The following is a 14,937-nucleotide window of genomic DNA, read 5'->3' as shown; positions in this document are numbered from 1 at the left end:
TCGAGACCGCCCGGCGGTACTGACTGCACAGTGGGCCCTGCACACATGCATTATAGATGGGGGGCTGGACCCTTTCACCAGGTATACAGCAGCAGTGGTAGAACCAAGACAACGTACCGTACAAATGATCTCTCTCTCTCTCTCTCTCTCTCTCTCTCTCTCTCTCTCTCTCTCTCTCTCTCTCTCTCTCTCTCTCTCTCTCTCTCTCTCTCTCTCTCTCTCTCTCTCTCCTCTCTCTCTCTCTCTCTCTCTCTCTCTCTCTCTCTCTCTCTCTCTCTCTCTCTCTCTCTCCTCTCTCTCTCTCTCTCTCTCTCTCTCTCTCTCTCTACAACAACAACTACAACACTTTTTAGGTCAGAAATGTACCCCTGCAACTTATAACAAACACAGATGTGGGGAAACATTGGGGAAACATTGCACACATTGGGGGTTAGGGGGGGGGGGTGGAGTCCGAGAGGAACTGACCTGTTCATCCAATCGGTGGGCCACCACAGTGGCACCGTCCTCGTGCTCAGCTTCGCTCAAGGGCCGGATCCTCAGAGCAACCTTGGGGCCACAGAGCGTTGCATCAGAGCTCAGTCAACCCCACATGTCAACACACATGGCAGGTCCCTCCTGCCATTCGCAGTCTAATGGTTTTGTGTGGATATCATTTAAGGAACCCTCACGAAGAAGGTAACACAAAAGGAAAAAAAGGTTCATAAACATAACAATTTTACTTCGGAATGAACTGGTCTATATCTTGAATATAAGATACTTCATATTGAATGAATGGATTGATATGGAAGGAAATGATGTAATTAAAATAGCACTTCCATCTCCATCAAAGCATGAAATCATTATTTTCTAGGATAATGGACTTGGCAATCTGTGTCACGATGCCTGGGAGATTCAGTGTAAGGGGCTATGTTTATGCTAAAGTTGCACGCGAGGGAAATCGATTCAGTCTATCAAGGTTTTTTTTTGATCTCATTAAACCTATTTTAACCTGAATGCCGTCATCACCTGCCCAGGGGACACAAGAGGGAAATGACACAACAGACATTTTCCAACAATCAGCATTGCTGCCTCAACATCAAGAAGTTGCTGTTGATTCATGAATAATTGCTGATAGACGATAGGAAATGAAAACCGTCAAGCGTAGCAAAGCATGGGAATACATCAACATATCACAATACATTAACCTCAAATCGACATTAGCTTGATCCCCTATATCAGTAACCAATAGTTACGCTTAATATTGCTTAGTCTATCGTCTAGAATTGTATATTCCTTCAGGAATATTTAACTAGAATATGCAAACATTGGAAAAACTAGATCATAACCACAATGTTAACCCAATTACAATCAGTGGTTAATGTAACCTCAAACAGAACAAAAAAGGCCAGTCACATCATCCAACAATTCATAAACTTATGAACAGATGAAATGTGAACTGCAGAAGTAGGTGCGGTATCAGTTACAACAATAGTCCAAACAGCAGCCAATTGAACAAAACGTTCAGTTCAAGTGGAGGGTGAGAAAATAATGAGTGAGAGCCATTGTGTGGTGCATTGCATAGGCCTTGATGCAAAGTTGAGGCAACTGACATGGCAACACTGTGAATTATTCAGATATGGGCCACAGTATATACTGTGCAGACCAGCATGGTCATTTATAATCTATATGTTTGCCTGCACTATGATAGATAAACAAAATATCAACAATTATACAAATAAAGGAAATACAATAAAAAGCAGAAGCGGTTTTAAGGTGAATACAAACGGGACTTACATACATATACTTAAGTAAGTAAGTAAGTAACAATCGAAAGTATTGCTCAACTCACGGTTAATTGGTGGTCCTTTGTCTCCCCTGTGTCCTTCATCTTGGAGTCCAGGGAGAGGGTCCTCGACCCGGGTTTAGATACAGCAGGGGGGCGGTCAATGGTGGACGACGGGACCCTCATAGTCCCGCATCCTGCTGACTGATGACACCTGCAGGGTCCGCTGCAGAACAATACACCTGTTGCTCACCCTCTCCAAGGCTTCTAGTGGTGAACTTGTAAGGCTGTCCTCCTGTCGATATAACACGAGCACGATAATAAACGCGGCTATTAAAAGTCTTGAACACTGCCTTCTTCCAGTAGAGCGAGTTGCAGAACGGTAAGAAAAAAACAGCACGTAGAGAAGCTGGCTGGCGGATAACGCTTGAAATAACCTTCTCTCCTTATCCTAAACTATTTGAATTGCTCGATGGGACTAATCATCGAAACAACACATCTAGAGGCAGACAGAGTGAATAGCAGGCACGACGGTTCAACAGTTCACCTGCTCTACCCGTTATCCCGGCTAGTCCATTCTGTGTTTGGCAGCCAATCGACTGGTGTAATTCGTGTGCGTGTTGTCCCTGGAGATCCGCGGTGTACAACAGCGGCGAAGGCTCTCCGGTGAAGAAATCACTAGAGCAGCTCCAATGCTCTTCTCTCGACGCTCTTACGCCCTCTGCTGGAGACACCTTTGAATAGTGTCGCGCCAACACACTCGATTATAGATTTTTTTTTAATTTTTATTGATTGTTTTAAATAAAAAAATATATTTATACTGATATTACCTCTACATTGCAGTTACATGCAATATACATTAGATCCACCAATTATTCTAGGCCTACCTATGTGACCAATATGTTCAAAGACAAAAAGTTCAAAGCACTATCACACTTGCATTTTATATTTTATTGAGAATTTCCCAGGTGTGATGCACACACTTTAATACTTTACATAAACAAAGCTGAATGAACATTCCTTAAATGGGACATTGTGGACGAAGAATATGGTTCGGATTCTGGACACATTGGGTATCTTTAGGATTCCTCCATGATTAGTTTCTCTTCACAGACATCTTTCTCCTGAAATGAAAAGAAGCGAAGCATAAATAAGACTTAAATAGGTGGGACCAACAGCTGTGGCACCCTCCCCATAAATCCAATTGTAATAGTGAAGTTTAGGGCTTGCTATTTCTATGAGATGCCTCAAAGTATTGGGCTGCAGGAGAGGCCAGAGCCTTTATCTCCCGGAGGCAGGCCCGAGCGTTTTGGCTTGGGACAAAAAAACTCAGGCGTGCCTTTGTTCTGACTGATAACAGCGACGTCATCACTGGTGACATCACCACTGGTGACGTCCACCCAGCCAGGGACGCGGGACAGCGGGGCAGTGATGGCGTCTGCGGGGTCGGTATCTGCCGCACTAAGGCCCCTGGCTGTTATCGATTGGTTTATTTTTGTCACAAAGGAATAAGGAGTCACAGTGGGTGACGGACGGACTGCACACTTCATTCCAGGATCACCTTTGACGCATATCGTGGCTCATTCTGTTGCCAGGAGCGGGGGGGAGGGGGGGGCGAGTAATAGGAATTGAAAAGATATTTGTATTTATATGATGAGTTGTATATTAACCATCTATAAACGTGGCGTGTAGCATGGATATTTGCTGCAGTCATATTAATGTATGGACAGGTAGTTAACGTGCACATCCTGGACATTGAGGGAGAGCTTTCGTGAGACGTAATGGACCGTGACGTGTCTCATGCGGACCCTCCAAACCCCCCTCCCCCCCCCCGAGACCCTCAGAGAACCTCACCCTTTGCTTCTCCTCCTCCTTTTCCTTCTTCCTGAGCTCGGCGTCGATCACCTCGAAGAACTCGGCCTCGGCGCGGGCGATCATCTCCTCGGGCGTCTCCTCGCCGTCCCCCTCCGGGCGGCGGCGGCGCCGGCGTCCTCATCCTTGCTCTGCCGAGCGGCTGCGCTCCTTCAGACGCAACTCCCTCTGTCGCGCCTCCAGGATTCTCCCGCTTGGTCTCCCGCTCAAACATCTGGGAGAAAGGGCGAAGTCAATTGGTCCCCCCCCAACCAAGACTCTCCCCTGTCCTGGGACTCGCACTGCAGGATCTGCTCTTCTTGTTAAATACTTTAAGAATTGAGGTGGCCTTTGGGCCCATGTCTTGTTAATAAGGCTGGTTGCACTGAGGTTTCAGCTTTGTATGTCTCTGTGAGTTGGGTACAGCTTCGAAAGTTAGATTTGTCCTTAAATCAACCCCAAAAAATTGTTTTGTCCTTAAAACAGCAAATAAATAAAAGGCAACATTTTGTTCGTCACCTAATATTATTATAGCCTGAGGCTTTTGCTTATCACAAAAAGACCATATCCAAATTCACTCTAGGTCAGTGAAGATAAAAGCCTCCACAAAATGAATCCAACTGACTTTTTTTTGCAAAAGGCGTAATAGTAGGAAAAACACAGGTGTCAATCAACCTGCTAATGATGGCTCTGCTACTTTAAGGAACCAGCGCACGGGTCAGTAGACACTAGTTGAATCCACTGCCCGTCCCCTGGACCATTAAGGCCTAATCCCATTTCTACCCCTTACCCCTTCAAAACAAGGGGGAGGGGTAAGGGGAAGGGGGAGGGGGAAGGGGTTAGAATGGGATTGGGAAAGAGTAGCCTCACCATTAGTGCTGTGAGAAGGCACCTGTGGTTCTCCACTACTGTGAAAAGGCTACATGGATGCTGACCACCCCAACAAAGCCAGAACACCAGAGGCGGTGATCAGAGGTCTTCGGCAGCCACCCAGGCTCTTCTCGTTCCTCTGCAGGGTGCACAGGCCGGGGGAGATCCCAGCAGCGTGGTGCTGCTCCAAGCTGGGAGCCGCAGGACAGGAAGCGGCCGTTCTCCTGCATGCGGAGGCTGTAGAGAGCCTCGTCACACCACCTGACCCGGGCACCAGCACAAGACATTGGAAGTGATGGAGTTAGAGTATTCAAAAAAAAAAGGTTATTTTTCAGCCATTCCCCCCTTCAGGGCAACGAGACACACCTGACCTTCCGAGCCCCATGTTATACATGAGGTCTGATTGCAGAGGTTCTCAGTTCAACACCTTTGGGGGTCTCCTGACAACATTCTCAGTTGTGTAGGTGTATATATATATATACAGTTTTCAACCTGTGGTACGCGTACCAGTGGCAAAATGCAAGGGTACTACAGGTGGTACTACAGGTAAATCTTGAAAAAAGCAGATATAAATGTTTTTATTTATATACTATAAATAAATGTAGTGATATGGCTTGTTCTCATTTTAAAATAGTGTTGCTTTATGCATTCCATCATATGTTTTCCATTGTAGTGGTGCTGGCTCTTTCTTTCCGCTGTTTCCCACTGGCAGTTATAATTGAGTCTAATATATCTGGCATGCCATGCTCAGCACTGCATGTGTTTTTACATTTTGCTACTGTTTGCATTTGAGGTGGTGCACCAAAGGTCTGATGACAATTTAGTGGTACACCTAAAGTCAAAGGTTGGCGACCACTGATACAAACTGTTGACTGCAGGCTTTGAGGCTGTTTGGGGCCATATTCCTTTTGATTGATTACATTTTAGGGCATTTGCCAGACCCTTTTATCCAAAGCCTCTGACTACCAATAATACACACATTCACGGCGGTGTCAACCAGGCAAGGCAATAGCCAGCTCGTCAGGAGGAGTTAGGAGGTGTCTTGCTCAGGGATACCTCGACACTCAGAGGAGCCCAGGATAGAACTAGCAACCGTACGGGTACAAATCAACGTCTCCACCTCCTGAGCTACTGACTCCTAGGCAACTATGCTGTATCCTTTGGAAGCTTTTGTAGCTGACAGTGTGTTGTGTGTTGGTGATAGTGGAGAGGATGGGTGGGCGCTCACTTTGAGGCTGAGTGTGGGTCGTTCTGCTTGAACAGGATGTCCCACAGGTCCAGCGTCCCGTCCATCTTGACGCTGGCGAACACGGATGGTCTAACGGGGCTCCAGCAGGCGTCCGACAGGTAGGACATCTGGTACCTGCAAAAAAAAACAACCGAGACTATTAGAAACCCACAACCGGGCCACTAATTCCCAGTGTGTGTGTGTGTGTGTGTGTGTGTGTGTGTGTGTGTGTGTGTGTGTGTGTGTGTGTGTGTGTGTGTGTTTGTGTTTGTGTGTGTGTGCGTGTGTGTGTACTGCTGGATAGTGTCACATGGACAATCATTTGAGAGCCAGCATTAGATGGAGTGCCATTATATTAGATGAAACATAGATCGAGATAAACCTTGAGTCAGTATATTTAGAAAAAGAAGGGAAATGTAGTCAGCTGAAACTGGTTGACAAGACAATGTCACACCTTTTTTTATATTATGCATCTCAACAAAAGTATATTAGGTCATATATTTGACTGTTTCAGCGTATCCTCGGCATAATAAACGAGACACACATCTTGCTAAATGGCCGCTACTTTGTGGACATGATGGAGGCGTCCTTGATGTCCTCGGACCAGATGCGTGCCGTCCAGTCCCCCACGGTGAGGAAGTTCTTGGGGAAGAAGGGGTTCCTCTGCAGGGCGTAGATGGGCCCCTGGTGGCCGCTGTAGGTGCTGACAATCTTCTCGGCGGGGGTCTTTGCCTTGCGGTTGCAAGAGACCACCATCCCCTGTTCCGTTCCTACCATGAACTTGGTAGGCTGGGGAAATCAAGAAACAGATATATTGAAACAATTAAGAACGGAATTGATGGATCCAGAATGCGATTAATTGCAATTTGGCAGACATTAATATATGGAAGTTTGAAAATTTGGCCATCTTTGAAATGTTGCAGAAGTTAAACATTTCCACAATACTACGTCTCAACCCTTTCATACTTGGATTGTGGTTAGAGGGGCTCCCATGGTGGACTCAAACTCCAGGGAGATGGCCCCCAGGGCGTTATCCAGGTTGCCCTCCTTGTTGAGGTCCAGGATCAGCTTCTCGGTGGGCTCGTTATCTTACGGGTGTCCCACCAGAGCACCTTGAGAGCAGGATACAGAGAGGACACCAGGAGCTCAGATACCTGAAACCTATTTACAGCCACCGGAAGCTGCTCGGCGCAAGGAATAGTTTTGCTTTTCAGAAGAAAAAACACAAGGTCAACGATGCTCGGCTCGCTCTACGGGATTCAGCCTCAAATCCGAGGTTGTGTGTTTTCCCCTCGTCTCTGTGCTACGTTGGCCTTGCGTAAATTTCCACTGTAAACTCTTGACCTTCCCCTCCGCATTGTAACATAACTCGGTCCACTGACCAGCGGAGGGACAGTGAGAGTGCAGCCTGACCTTTTGCAACGTATCGGACTCGCTGGCCAAATGAAGGACTAAGGGGCCTTTTTTTGTGCCCCACCGTGTCCCCAATGTGTCCTCCTCCATCAGTTTGAGGAAGGGATTAGGTGACGGCGGGACCTTTGTAGAGGCGGCGGTGAGAGCTTGGCTTACCTGGCCGTAGGTTGAGGCGGAGAACACGTCGGTTCCTGTTCGACGGCAGCCAGATGATCTTGTACACGGGGTCTCGGTGGCTGTGTTCTATCTTGGACGTGTCCACAGGCTGGCTGCCCTTGCGAGTGTCCCAGTAGGCTGCGGAAGAGTCCAACACACACATACACATGTGCAAACACACACAAACACATACACACACAGACACACGCGTACACAGACACATACTTTGAGAAAGGAGAATGTTTTTTATGAAGATATATTCACCTTTTTGTCCTGCTGGGAGTACACCATTCATTTATATGATAAATACCGAAGGTCATGCTTTCAAAGCCCATAAAAGACACCTTTTGTCAGTGAAGGAAATAAGCACTTATCGATGGATTGCCATATAAGAGAAATAGTAGCAACCGTTTTCCCGTCAAAATTATTCTCTCACTGAATCCGAGACAGCATGTAGTTCCAGCACAGCACACAATGATACACATGTGGGTCTCACCGATCTGTCCATTGTAGCAACCCCCCGCCAGGATGTGAGAGTCTGTGGGGATGTACTCCAGACACACCAGCGGGGCCACGGGTTTGATGCATATCTCCGGCTTGTTTGGGTTCTCTGAAAAAAAAATAATAAAAAAATAAAATTAAAAGGGTTTCTGAATTGCTGTCGTCGCAACGGATCAAATTGGAAGGAGGAAAACAGCCACTCTTGAGTCTTAGTCATATTAACTTTAAGGATTATTACTATTTATAATTTTAAAGAAGCATCCAAACCGACTTCAAGCAAATTCACAGACATGCCATTAGGAATGCCTTCAGTTTGGTTGAAGGGAATTGAACCTTTTGGGCTTGGAGTGTCGGAACTGACACCCATGATTACGACCAAGTCTTAATAGAAGGAAAGTGTCTTTGAGCAGAAGGGAAACGCCCCCCTCAGTACCAACCATGACCTGTCGGTAGCACCTACCAATGTCCCAGATGTAAGAGTCAAAGCTCATGTCTTTGGTGGCCTTCTGGAAGTCCAGGCAGGAGTAAGCCACGGCCAGCTTCCTGCAGGCCGCCCGGTTGCCATGACATACTGGTTACCGTGCGCTTTACTTTGTTAGGGTCCCTACAAAGACAGAAGAACAGAAGTTTAAAGAGACTTTGTACTCATATCTCATATACTCATATATATTTACATATCACTGCGTTAAATGTTGATGTGATGAAATAATTTCCCTTTAATGTGAATGATATTACTATATGTAATTATTGGCAATAAACTAACAAACACAAATGTTTTTCCGGCTGGAGCCAGAGTGGTTGGTGGATGTGGGGTGTTTGGGTGTGGGTTGGTGGTCTGGTGGGGGCACCTAAAGATGTTGATGGTCTTGGCTGAGGGACACTCCTGCATGTCCTCCACTAAGTCCTGGTCCTCAAAGTACTCCTCATAGATGTCAATGGCGTTGTTCTGTTTGATGCAGTGCTCCATGACTGCAGTGAGAGTACAGAAGAAAGAACTGAAGCTCTATCGACAGCATGAATCACTCTCTATTTCCCTACACACCGGACATGCTTCTACAGACCAAAAACATCCACCACACAACGACTAGCAAGCACATGCACACACCTGTTACCATATGCATGTGCATGTTCATACACACACATGTAACCATATGCATGTGCATGTTCATACATACACACACTGACACACTCACACACACACGTTTTTGCCCATTACACAAACACAATTGAAAGCCTTAGGACTGACAGACACGCTATAAAGAATGCATAGCTATGACTGCAGGCTTATCATTGATCGTGCGTCAAAGCATGAATGTTGGGTCCATTTCACTCTATAAAGCTACTTAGTTACTTAATTTAGTTCTACTCATTTTTCTTGAGGAATGCCTCCAAATGTTGTTGACCAGTGGTAGTTTCAAGCCTTATAATCCGGTCAGTAATTGCATGCAGGTTTGCAAACTGTATTTTTTCTAAATAAATAAAGCAAAAGGACTCAAACAAACACAGGCAGTGGAAGCGATTCCCAGCACGTACACTGCCCAGCTGGAGAACGGTGTTGCAGTAGTGCTCATCTTTCTCCACTTTCTTCTGAAGCGAATGGTCTGCTCCATCTCGTGAGGATAGATGTCTTTGGGCCAGCCCCCCTCAACATGGTTTATCCCGCAGGACACAGACTCATAGCGGTCCGTGTTCACCTGGAAAGGTCACAGTAGGATAGAGTAGATTGGAATAACAGCATGTTGCAGGGACGTTTTGAATAGTGCCTAGCCTAGACTATTATCTCATAATGGATGTCCACGTATGGTCTGTCAATCTCAAACATGAATAATAACTTTTTCAGTTCAATGCTATAGACATAGAAATACGTTCTTAGAAATAGGATTAATTTTGTTTTTATTTATATTGTTATGTAATCAGACTGTTGTCTGCTCATTTTTACCATATTTCAATTCATTAATTAAATGAAAGAGCTGTAGGACTACACTTGTCTACCTCATGCTCTGACATGTCTTGGGAGCACTGCAGTGGGACATCACAGGGGTCTCGTTCCAGGAAGGGCTCCCCCAGGGAAGGGTCAGGACAGATGTCCACGCGGAGCTCGGCGGGCCGGTCAGAGAAGTTACAAGGCCGACCGAAGTCGCTGCGCTTCTTGGTGTAGACATGGACTATCTCCATGTTGTCATCTGATTGCAATGAAAGTGTGTGTGTGTGTGTGTGTGTGTGTGGGGGGGGGGGGGGGGTATTAATGAAAGTCGTTAATTCTTTAAAAAAATAAATAGCAATTTAATGGTTACGTCTGCATCTTGAACCAGTGTTGCCAGATTGGGAGGGTAATCTAGCCCAATCTGGCAACAGAGTCTTGAACAGCAAATTAATGCGTCCCTGTTGTTGGGAACTCTCAGCTGGATTGTCGTCTGCTTGTGGGGTTACAAATAGCAGTAGGAGCACCCTGTCGCTATCACCGGCGGTTGTTATGCATCATAAATATAAACTGTGAGTGTTAAACTGACCTGAGTGTCCCCGGGGAAACGGGTGACAGCTAAACGTGAAGTCTGCGTTACGCCTTGTAAACTTTCCGACGCGAACAGTGTTTCGGTGGAAGAGTTTCCCGTATCCTAGCAACACCTTGAGAGCACGCCCCTAGTGCTTCACCTGACGTAAGAAACGAGATGAGGGTGAGCCATGGGGTGAGCCCATGGAGCGGGGGGGTTGTAGTTTGTTTTTTAACGGAGGGGTTTAGTTATAGTAGCCAGGTCTACATCTCTCTGTAATAATAATAAAAATAAGAAAAGAAAAACGGTGCAGTGCAAGCCTCGTGAGTAAAACTAAACGTGAATCCCGAAATTAGGATGGTCTTACGAGGATAGACTATGGCAAGCAAAGTAAAACATTATTATTATTATTATTATTATTATTATTATTATTATTATTATTTACCATTAGGTAGTTATTAGCATGAGAAAGATGATGAATATGGGATATCTAGGAAAAAAACACATCTACTAAAAAGTTGTTTTTATTCAGTTCACAATTATCTATGGACCTCGCACATAAAGTTAAGCACCATGCTGGCACCATGGCGGTAGGCGACAGTGAAACATGCAATGGGGGAAAAATAACACCTAATCAACTGTATCAAAAAATAAAATAATTACAAAATTCACATGTAAGCTGTTTAAGATCAATTTGAGAACAACAAAGGCAAACAATGTGATAATATTGCTGAACATTTTTTAGTTGAGACTGAGGACAATACAATTAGTTGGGTTAAGTTTCTAAATCTTGGTCATCCTATATCATAGTCTGATTAACACAACTTCTAAAGTCATGTTAAACATTTGGCATTATTTAGTATTAGTTGTACTTTATGTACGAGATTGTATCATATATTACATCATACAGGGGGTTCTCAAAAATGCAATGTGTACCAAAACTAGGCCAAAGAATAGAACACAACTCTATATTATTACTAAGAGTGACACTGGGACAAACACAGATAATTAAAATAAAATTATGTTCATACAACAAAAGGCAAAAGTCCTAGTTGTACTGTCAATGTTATTTACAGAGTGTGAGATAGCAAAAAGAAATACATTTGTCTTTGTGTGTGTGTGTGTGTGTGTGTGTGTGTGTGTGTGTGTGTGTGTGTGTGTGTGTGTGTGTGTGTGTGTGTGTGTGTGTGTGTGTGTGTGTGTGTGTGTGTGTGTGCGCGGGCGGGCGTATGTGTGTGCACATCTGTAATACATTTATAACAACTGACAGGATAGCTACACCTTAGGATATATCTTCAACATGCTTACAGTTTGTTTTTGTGCCTTCACAAAAGAAAACCCAGGTCAATCACAACGCACAGGAAATACGCACATGTTGCTGCCACGCACGTTTATCTGTTAAACCTCCCACTTCTGTCGTTCTGCAATATTTGCTTCGTATCTAATCCGCCTAAAATATAATCTAACAAGGGTTCTCTATGATTCGTTTCGGAAAACAATGAAAATAAATCTCGTTTGGCAAATTTTATGGCAGAGAACCAAACATCTTTTCACTGCTGAATCGGCCCTGGGTCAAAAGGCCAGCTTAATAATAACAGGAATCATAGAAATAATAGGCAAAAAAAACCACGCTCTCTCTCCATCCCCATCTCATTTCATGGACACCGTTTAGAATCAGTAGTATTTCAAGAAATCACCCTTCCGGTCAAAGACCTTTTCATCCTCATCCGTCATCCGTCCCTTTCCAGCTTGCAGGTTATTTAGTGGAAACAGTAAGCAGCCTTTGACCTTTGACCTCACCCCAGACCTTCTTCGCACACCCTTTCCTATATTGTTGGTCCGAGCAGCAAGCCACTGGGCGACAATCAAGGGCGAAGTCGACAGCATATCAGCGTTTCTGTTGCTTTTATCTCGTGGTAAAAAGTGTTTGGGTCTGAGAAGGGAGTCGCGGGTCCGAAGAATCCGACCAACGCAGGCGACGCAAACAATCATGTCGAGTTCAAGTGGTGCTCTTCGTGGACGTCAAAAAAAACTTTTGTTCCAAAACGTGAGATGGCTGTTCCTCCCATCACGTCGCCGGCTTGACCCGAGGGGGACACAACGTTGTCTGCTTTGGGGGGGTCCCATGCTGAGGAGTCTCTGTGTTGGGGAGGGGGCACGAAGCAGGCAGGCAGGAGGAGGCACTGGGAAATTGGTGGAGGAGGAGGAGCAGGAGGAGGAGGAGGAGGACGCACAGTCTATGCCCGGAAGTCATTCCCAAAGTGTCTACTCTGTTCCTCGGTCATGGAGAGATAGGTAGCCCTCATGCTGGGGGAGTACTACAGAGGAGGAGGCAGGAGACAAAGACAGGTTAATACAAACGCCATACGTTGGTTTCTTGTGCTGTAATCATACAAGATGCTTCCAGGTGCCAGTTTAACCTTCACCTGGCACCGGTTTAGGCTAGGCCTGCTTATACGCTTAATTAAAGGTAAATAAAAACAATTTGTTCAACATAAGGTAAGAAAACTGTTGAAACTCTGTGTGTCAAGAAATCGCGTCATTCACAGTGAATGGAAACACATATCTGGGGGGGGGTGACTTGTAACATTGCCCAGGGACATTTAGAATTCTATAGCACCACTCACTAAGCCCAGAGGCTCAGCTCCTGGCCGGTACAAGCTATAGAATTAAAATGAGGGTTGTGACTTCATGCACAGGTTGTTGGTATCTGGGAGCACCACTACCACGTTTCACCAAAAGGGGGCGACATAGTGTCCCACATGAGCATGGTGTACTTTTGGAACCTCAGCTATCACCACTTTACCACGAGGGGGCGCCCCCGGCTCGTTGAAGTACCGGTAGACCTTGTGGAATGAGGTGGGTGTGGGGGGAACTGTGACGTTGTGCAACAAAACCATGCCGAAGAAGGGAGATGAATGGGAGCATCCGGACAGAGATCAATGTGAACCAAAGGATGCGTCAGAGGAAGAGTAAGGGATTTTCTCTTTGTAGAAGGAAGTGAAAGGCGGGTAAAGTGGACTTACTCGGTTTCTATATTGCTGAGAGTATGCCTCCAAAAGTGGATTTAAAAAAAGAGAGCAAAATATTGAAAAGAAAGATACAAACAAACAAAGATGTGACACACACACAAAGAAAACATACATAAAAGAAGCTGTTAGCTAAAAAAAAATTGTATGCCATGGTTAGTTGTAATAAAGGAGGAAAAGGATGAGACATTACTTGCATAGTTTTGGCACGCATTGGCTCAGTTCAACAAGAGGATTGGTTGACACTAATGTACATATGAGGTCATATGCAAATTACTATTCCTAGCAACCGCAAAGAAGAATAAGTTCAAATTTGTAATGTGTCGGAGATTCATGCAGAGCCCTACAGGTAGACATGAGAGTCTAACTTAATAATCGATAATAATAATAATCGATTCAGAATGCCGACTTACAAAACACGAAGAAAGGAAAATCCAAATCTCGCAACATGCCAGCGAGTCAGTCGCCTCCTAGGTCGAGGCGGATGTTAAATATTTAATCAAAATACAAAATAATTGCTGAAAAGATGGGAGAAGTGTCACAGCGAGAAGGGTGGATTCTTCCTAGCAGAGAACCCCAAACAAGACTCAGGCGAGCCTAAAAGACCTCCGGCGACGCCCGTCCCCCTTCCCTCGGGGACCGGGTTCCCCAAAGAGACGTGCGATGATGTTTGGTGGTGAATTATTAAGCGGTGTCTGTCTCTTTAATGATCTCCGTAAGTCGAACTCCTTTCAGGAACGAGGCGAGGAGAGAATCTGTGCAGCGGTGCATCTTACACTACCAGCAAAAGATTGAGTGGAATGCCCTTGGAAATGTTTAAGACTACTGAGCATCAAAGTATGTGAACCATTCAAATTGTAACAAAAGAAAACTTTCATATAAAAGTATAAAGTATATAAAGTGTTATATAACGTAGAAGTACATTATATAATTAATTCTTTCTCTGAATTCCTAAACATGTATCATAAAATATAGATAACATTTCTTGTCAACTGAACGGAAGATAAGCTCAGAGGTACAGGAGGAAGTGACATCACAAGAAGGACTTGGCCTCCGGGACCCAACGCACCGAGGGGGGCGGTGAGCCTCGACCAATCAGAGGCACGTTCTCGTAGCGCGGGTTCCCCCCAAACAGAGCTACCTGGTTCCTACAGGGAGGGGGGGGGGGGGGTAGAGGAGAGGAGAGAGGTCAGATAAGTAGTGCTAGTGAGTCCCACTCTCTAACACACACCTGCCTTATGAAGCCACAACGAGCATGTTGAATAAAACAAAACCATTGGATAGTTCTGAGGTAGTCAAATTGAAGCTTCAATAGATTGCATTGGAATTCATTAGATGCTACAATTTGTCAGATAATAAGTATGTCTTGTACATGTAACTCCTTCTACTTCTTCACACACAGACACCCGCACATAAACACCTACACACATACACACAACCTACACAGAGACAGACATACACAAACACACTTATAGAGACACACACACCTGCACACAAACACCTACAAACCTGCATACACACACACACACACACACACACACACACACACACACACACACACACACACACACACACACACACACACACACACACACACACAAACACATACACACACACACATGAACCCGCCCACAC

The 14,937-nt window shown here is 45.1% G+C and overlaps 1 protein-coding gene and 1 pseudogene across 2 annotated transcripts in view; both read right to left on the bottom strand.

Moving 5' to 3' along the window:
* Positions 1-2,788: 2,788 nt before the first annotated feature.
* Positions 2,789-10,372, bottom strand: LOC130371604 (dynein axonemal intermediate chain 2-like; annotated as a pseudogene).
* A 1,983-nt stretch (positions 10,373-12,355) lies between these two features.
* Positions 12,356-14,937, bottom strand: part of ttyh2 (tweety family member 2) — a 45,128-nt gene continuing 42,546 nt past the window's right edge. Inside the window, exons 10-11 of one of the 2 annotated variants that reach the window (XM_056576779.1) lie at positions 14,372-14,450; positions 12,356-12,591 (exon numbers count right to left, since the gene is read on the bottom strand). In XM_056576779.1, coding sequence (XP_056432754.1) covers positions 12,511-12,591; positions 14,372-14,450 — 160 coding nt within the window. In that variant the 3' untranslated portion in view covers positions 12,356-12,510. The remainder of the gene's footprint in view (positions 12,592-14,371; positions 14,451-14,937) is intronic. The other variant, XM_056576778.1, reaches the window with a different exon arrangement.

The sequence above is a fragment of the Gadus chalcogrammus genome, chromosome 18, assembly GCF_026213295.1.
Source record: "Gadus chalcogrammus isolate NIFS_2021 chromosome 18, NIFS_Gcha_1.0, whole genome shotgun sequence".
In the NCBI taxonomy this organism is placed as follows: domain Eukaryota; kingdom Metazoa; phylum Chordata; class Actinopteri; order Gadiformes; family Gadidae; genus Gadus; species Gadus chalcogrammus.
The sequence above is the reverse complement of the archived record's forward strand: the minus strand, read 5'-3'. Positions and strand labels throughout refer to the sequence as shown.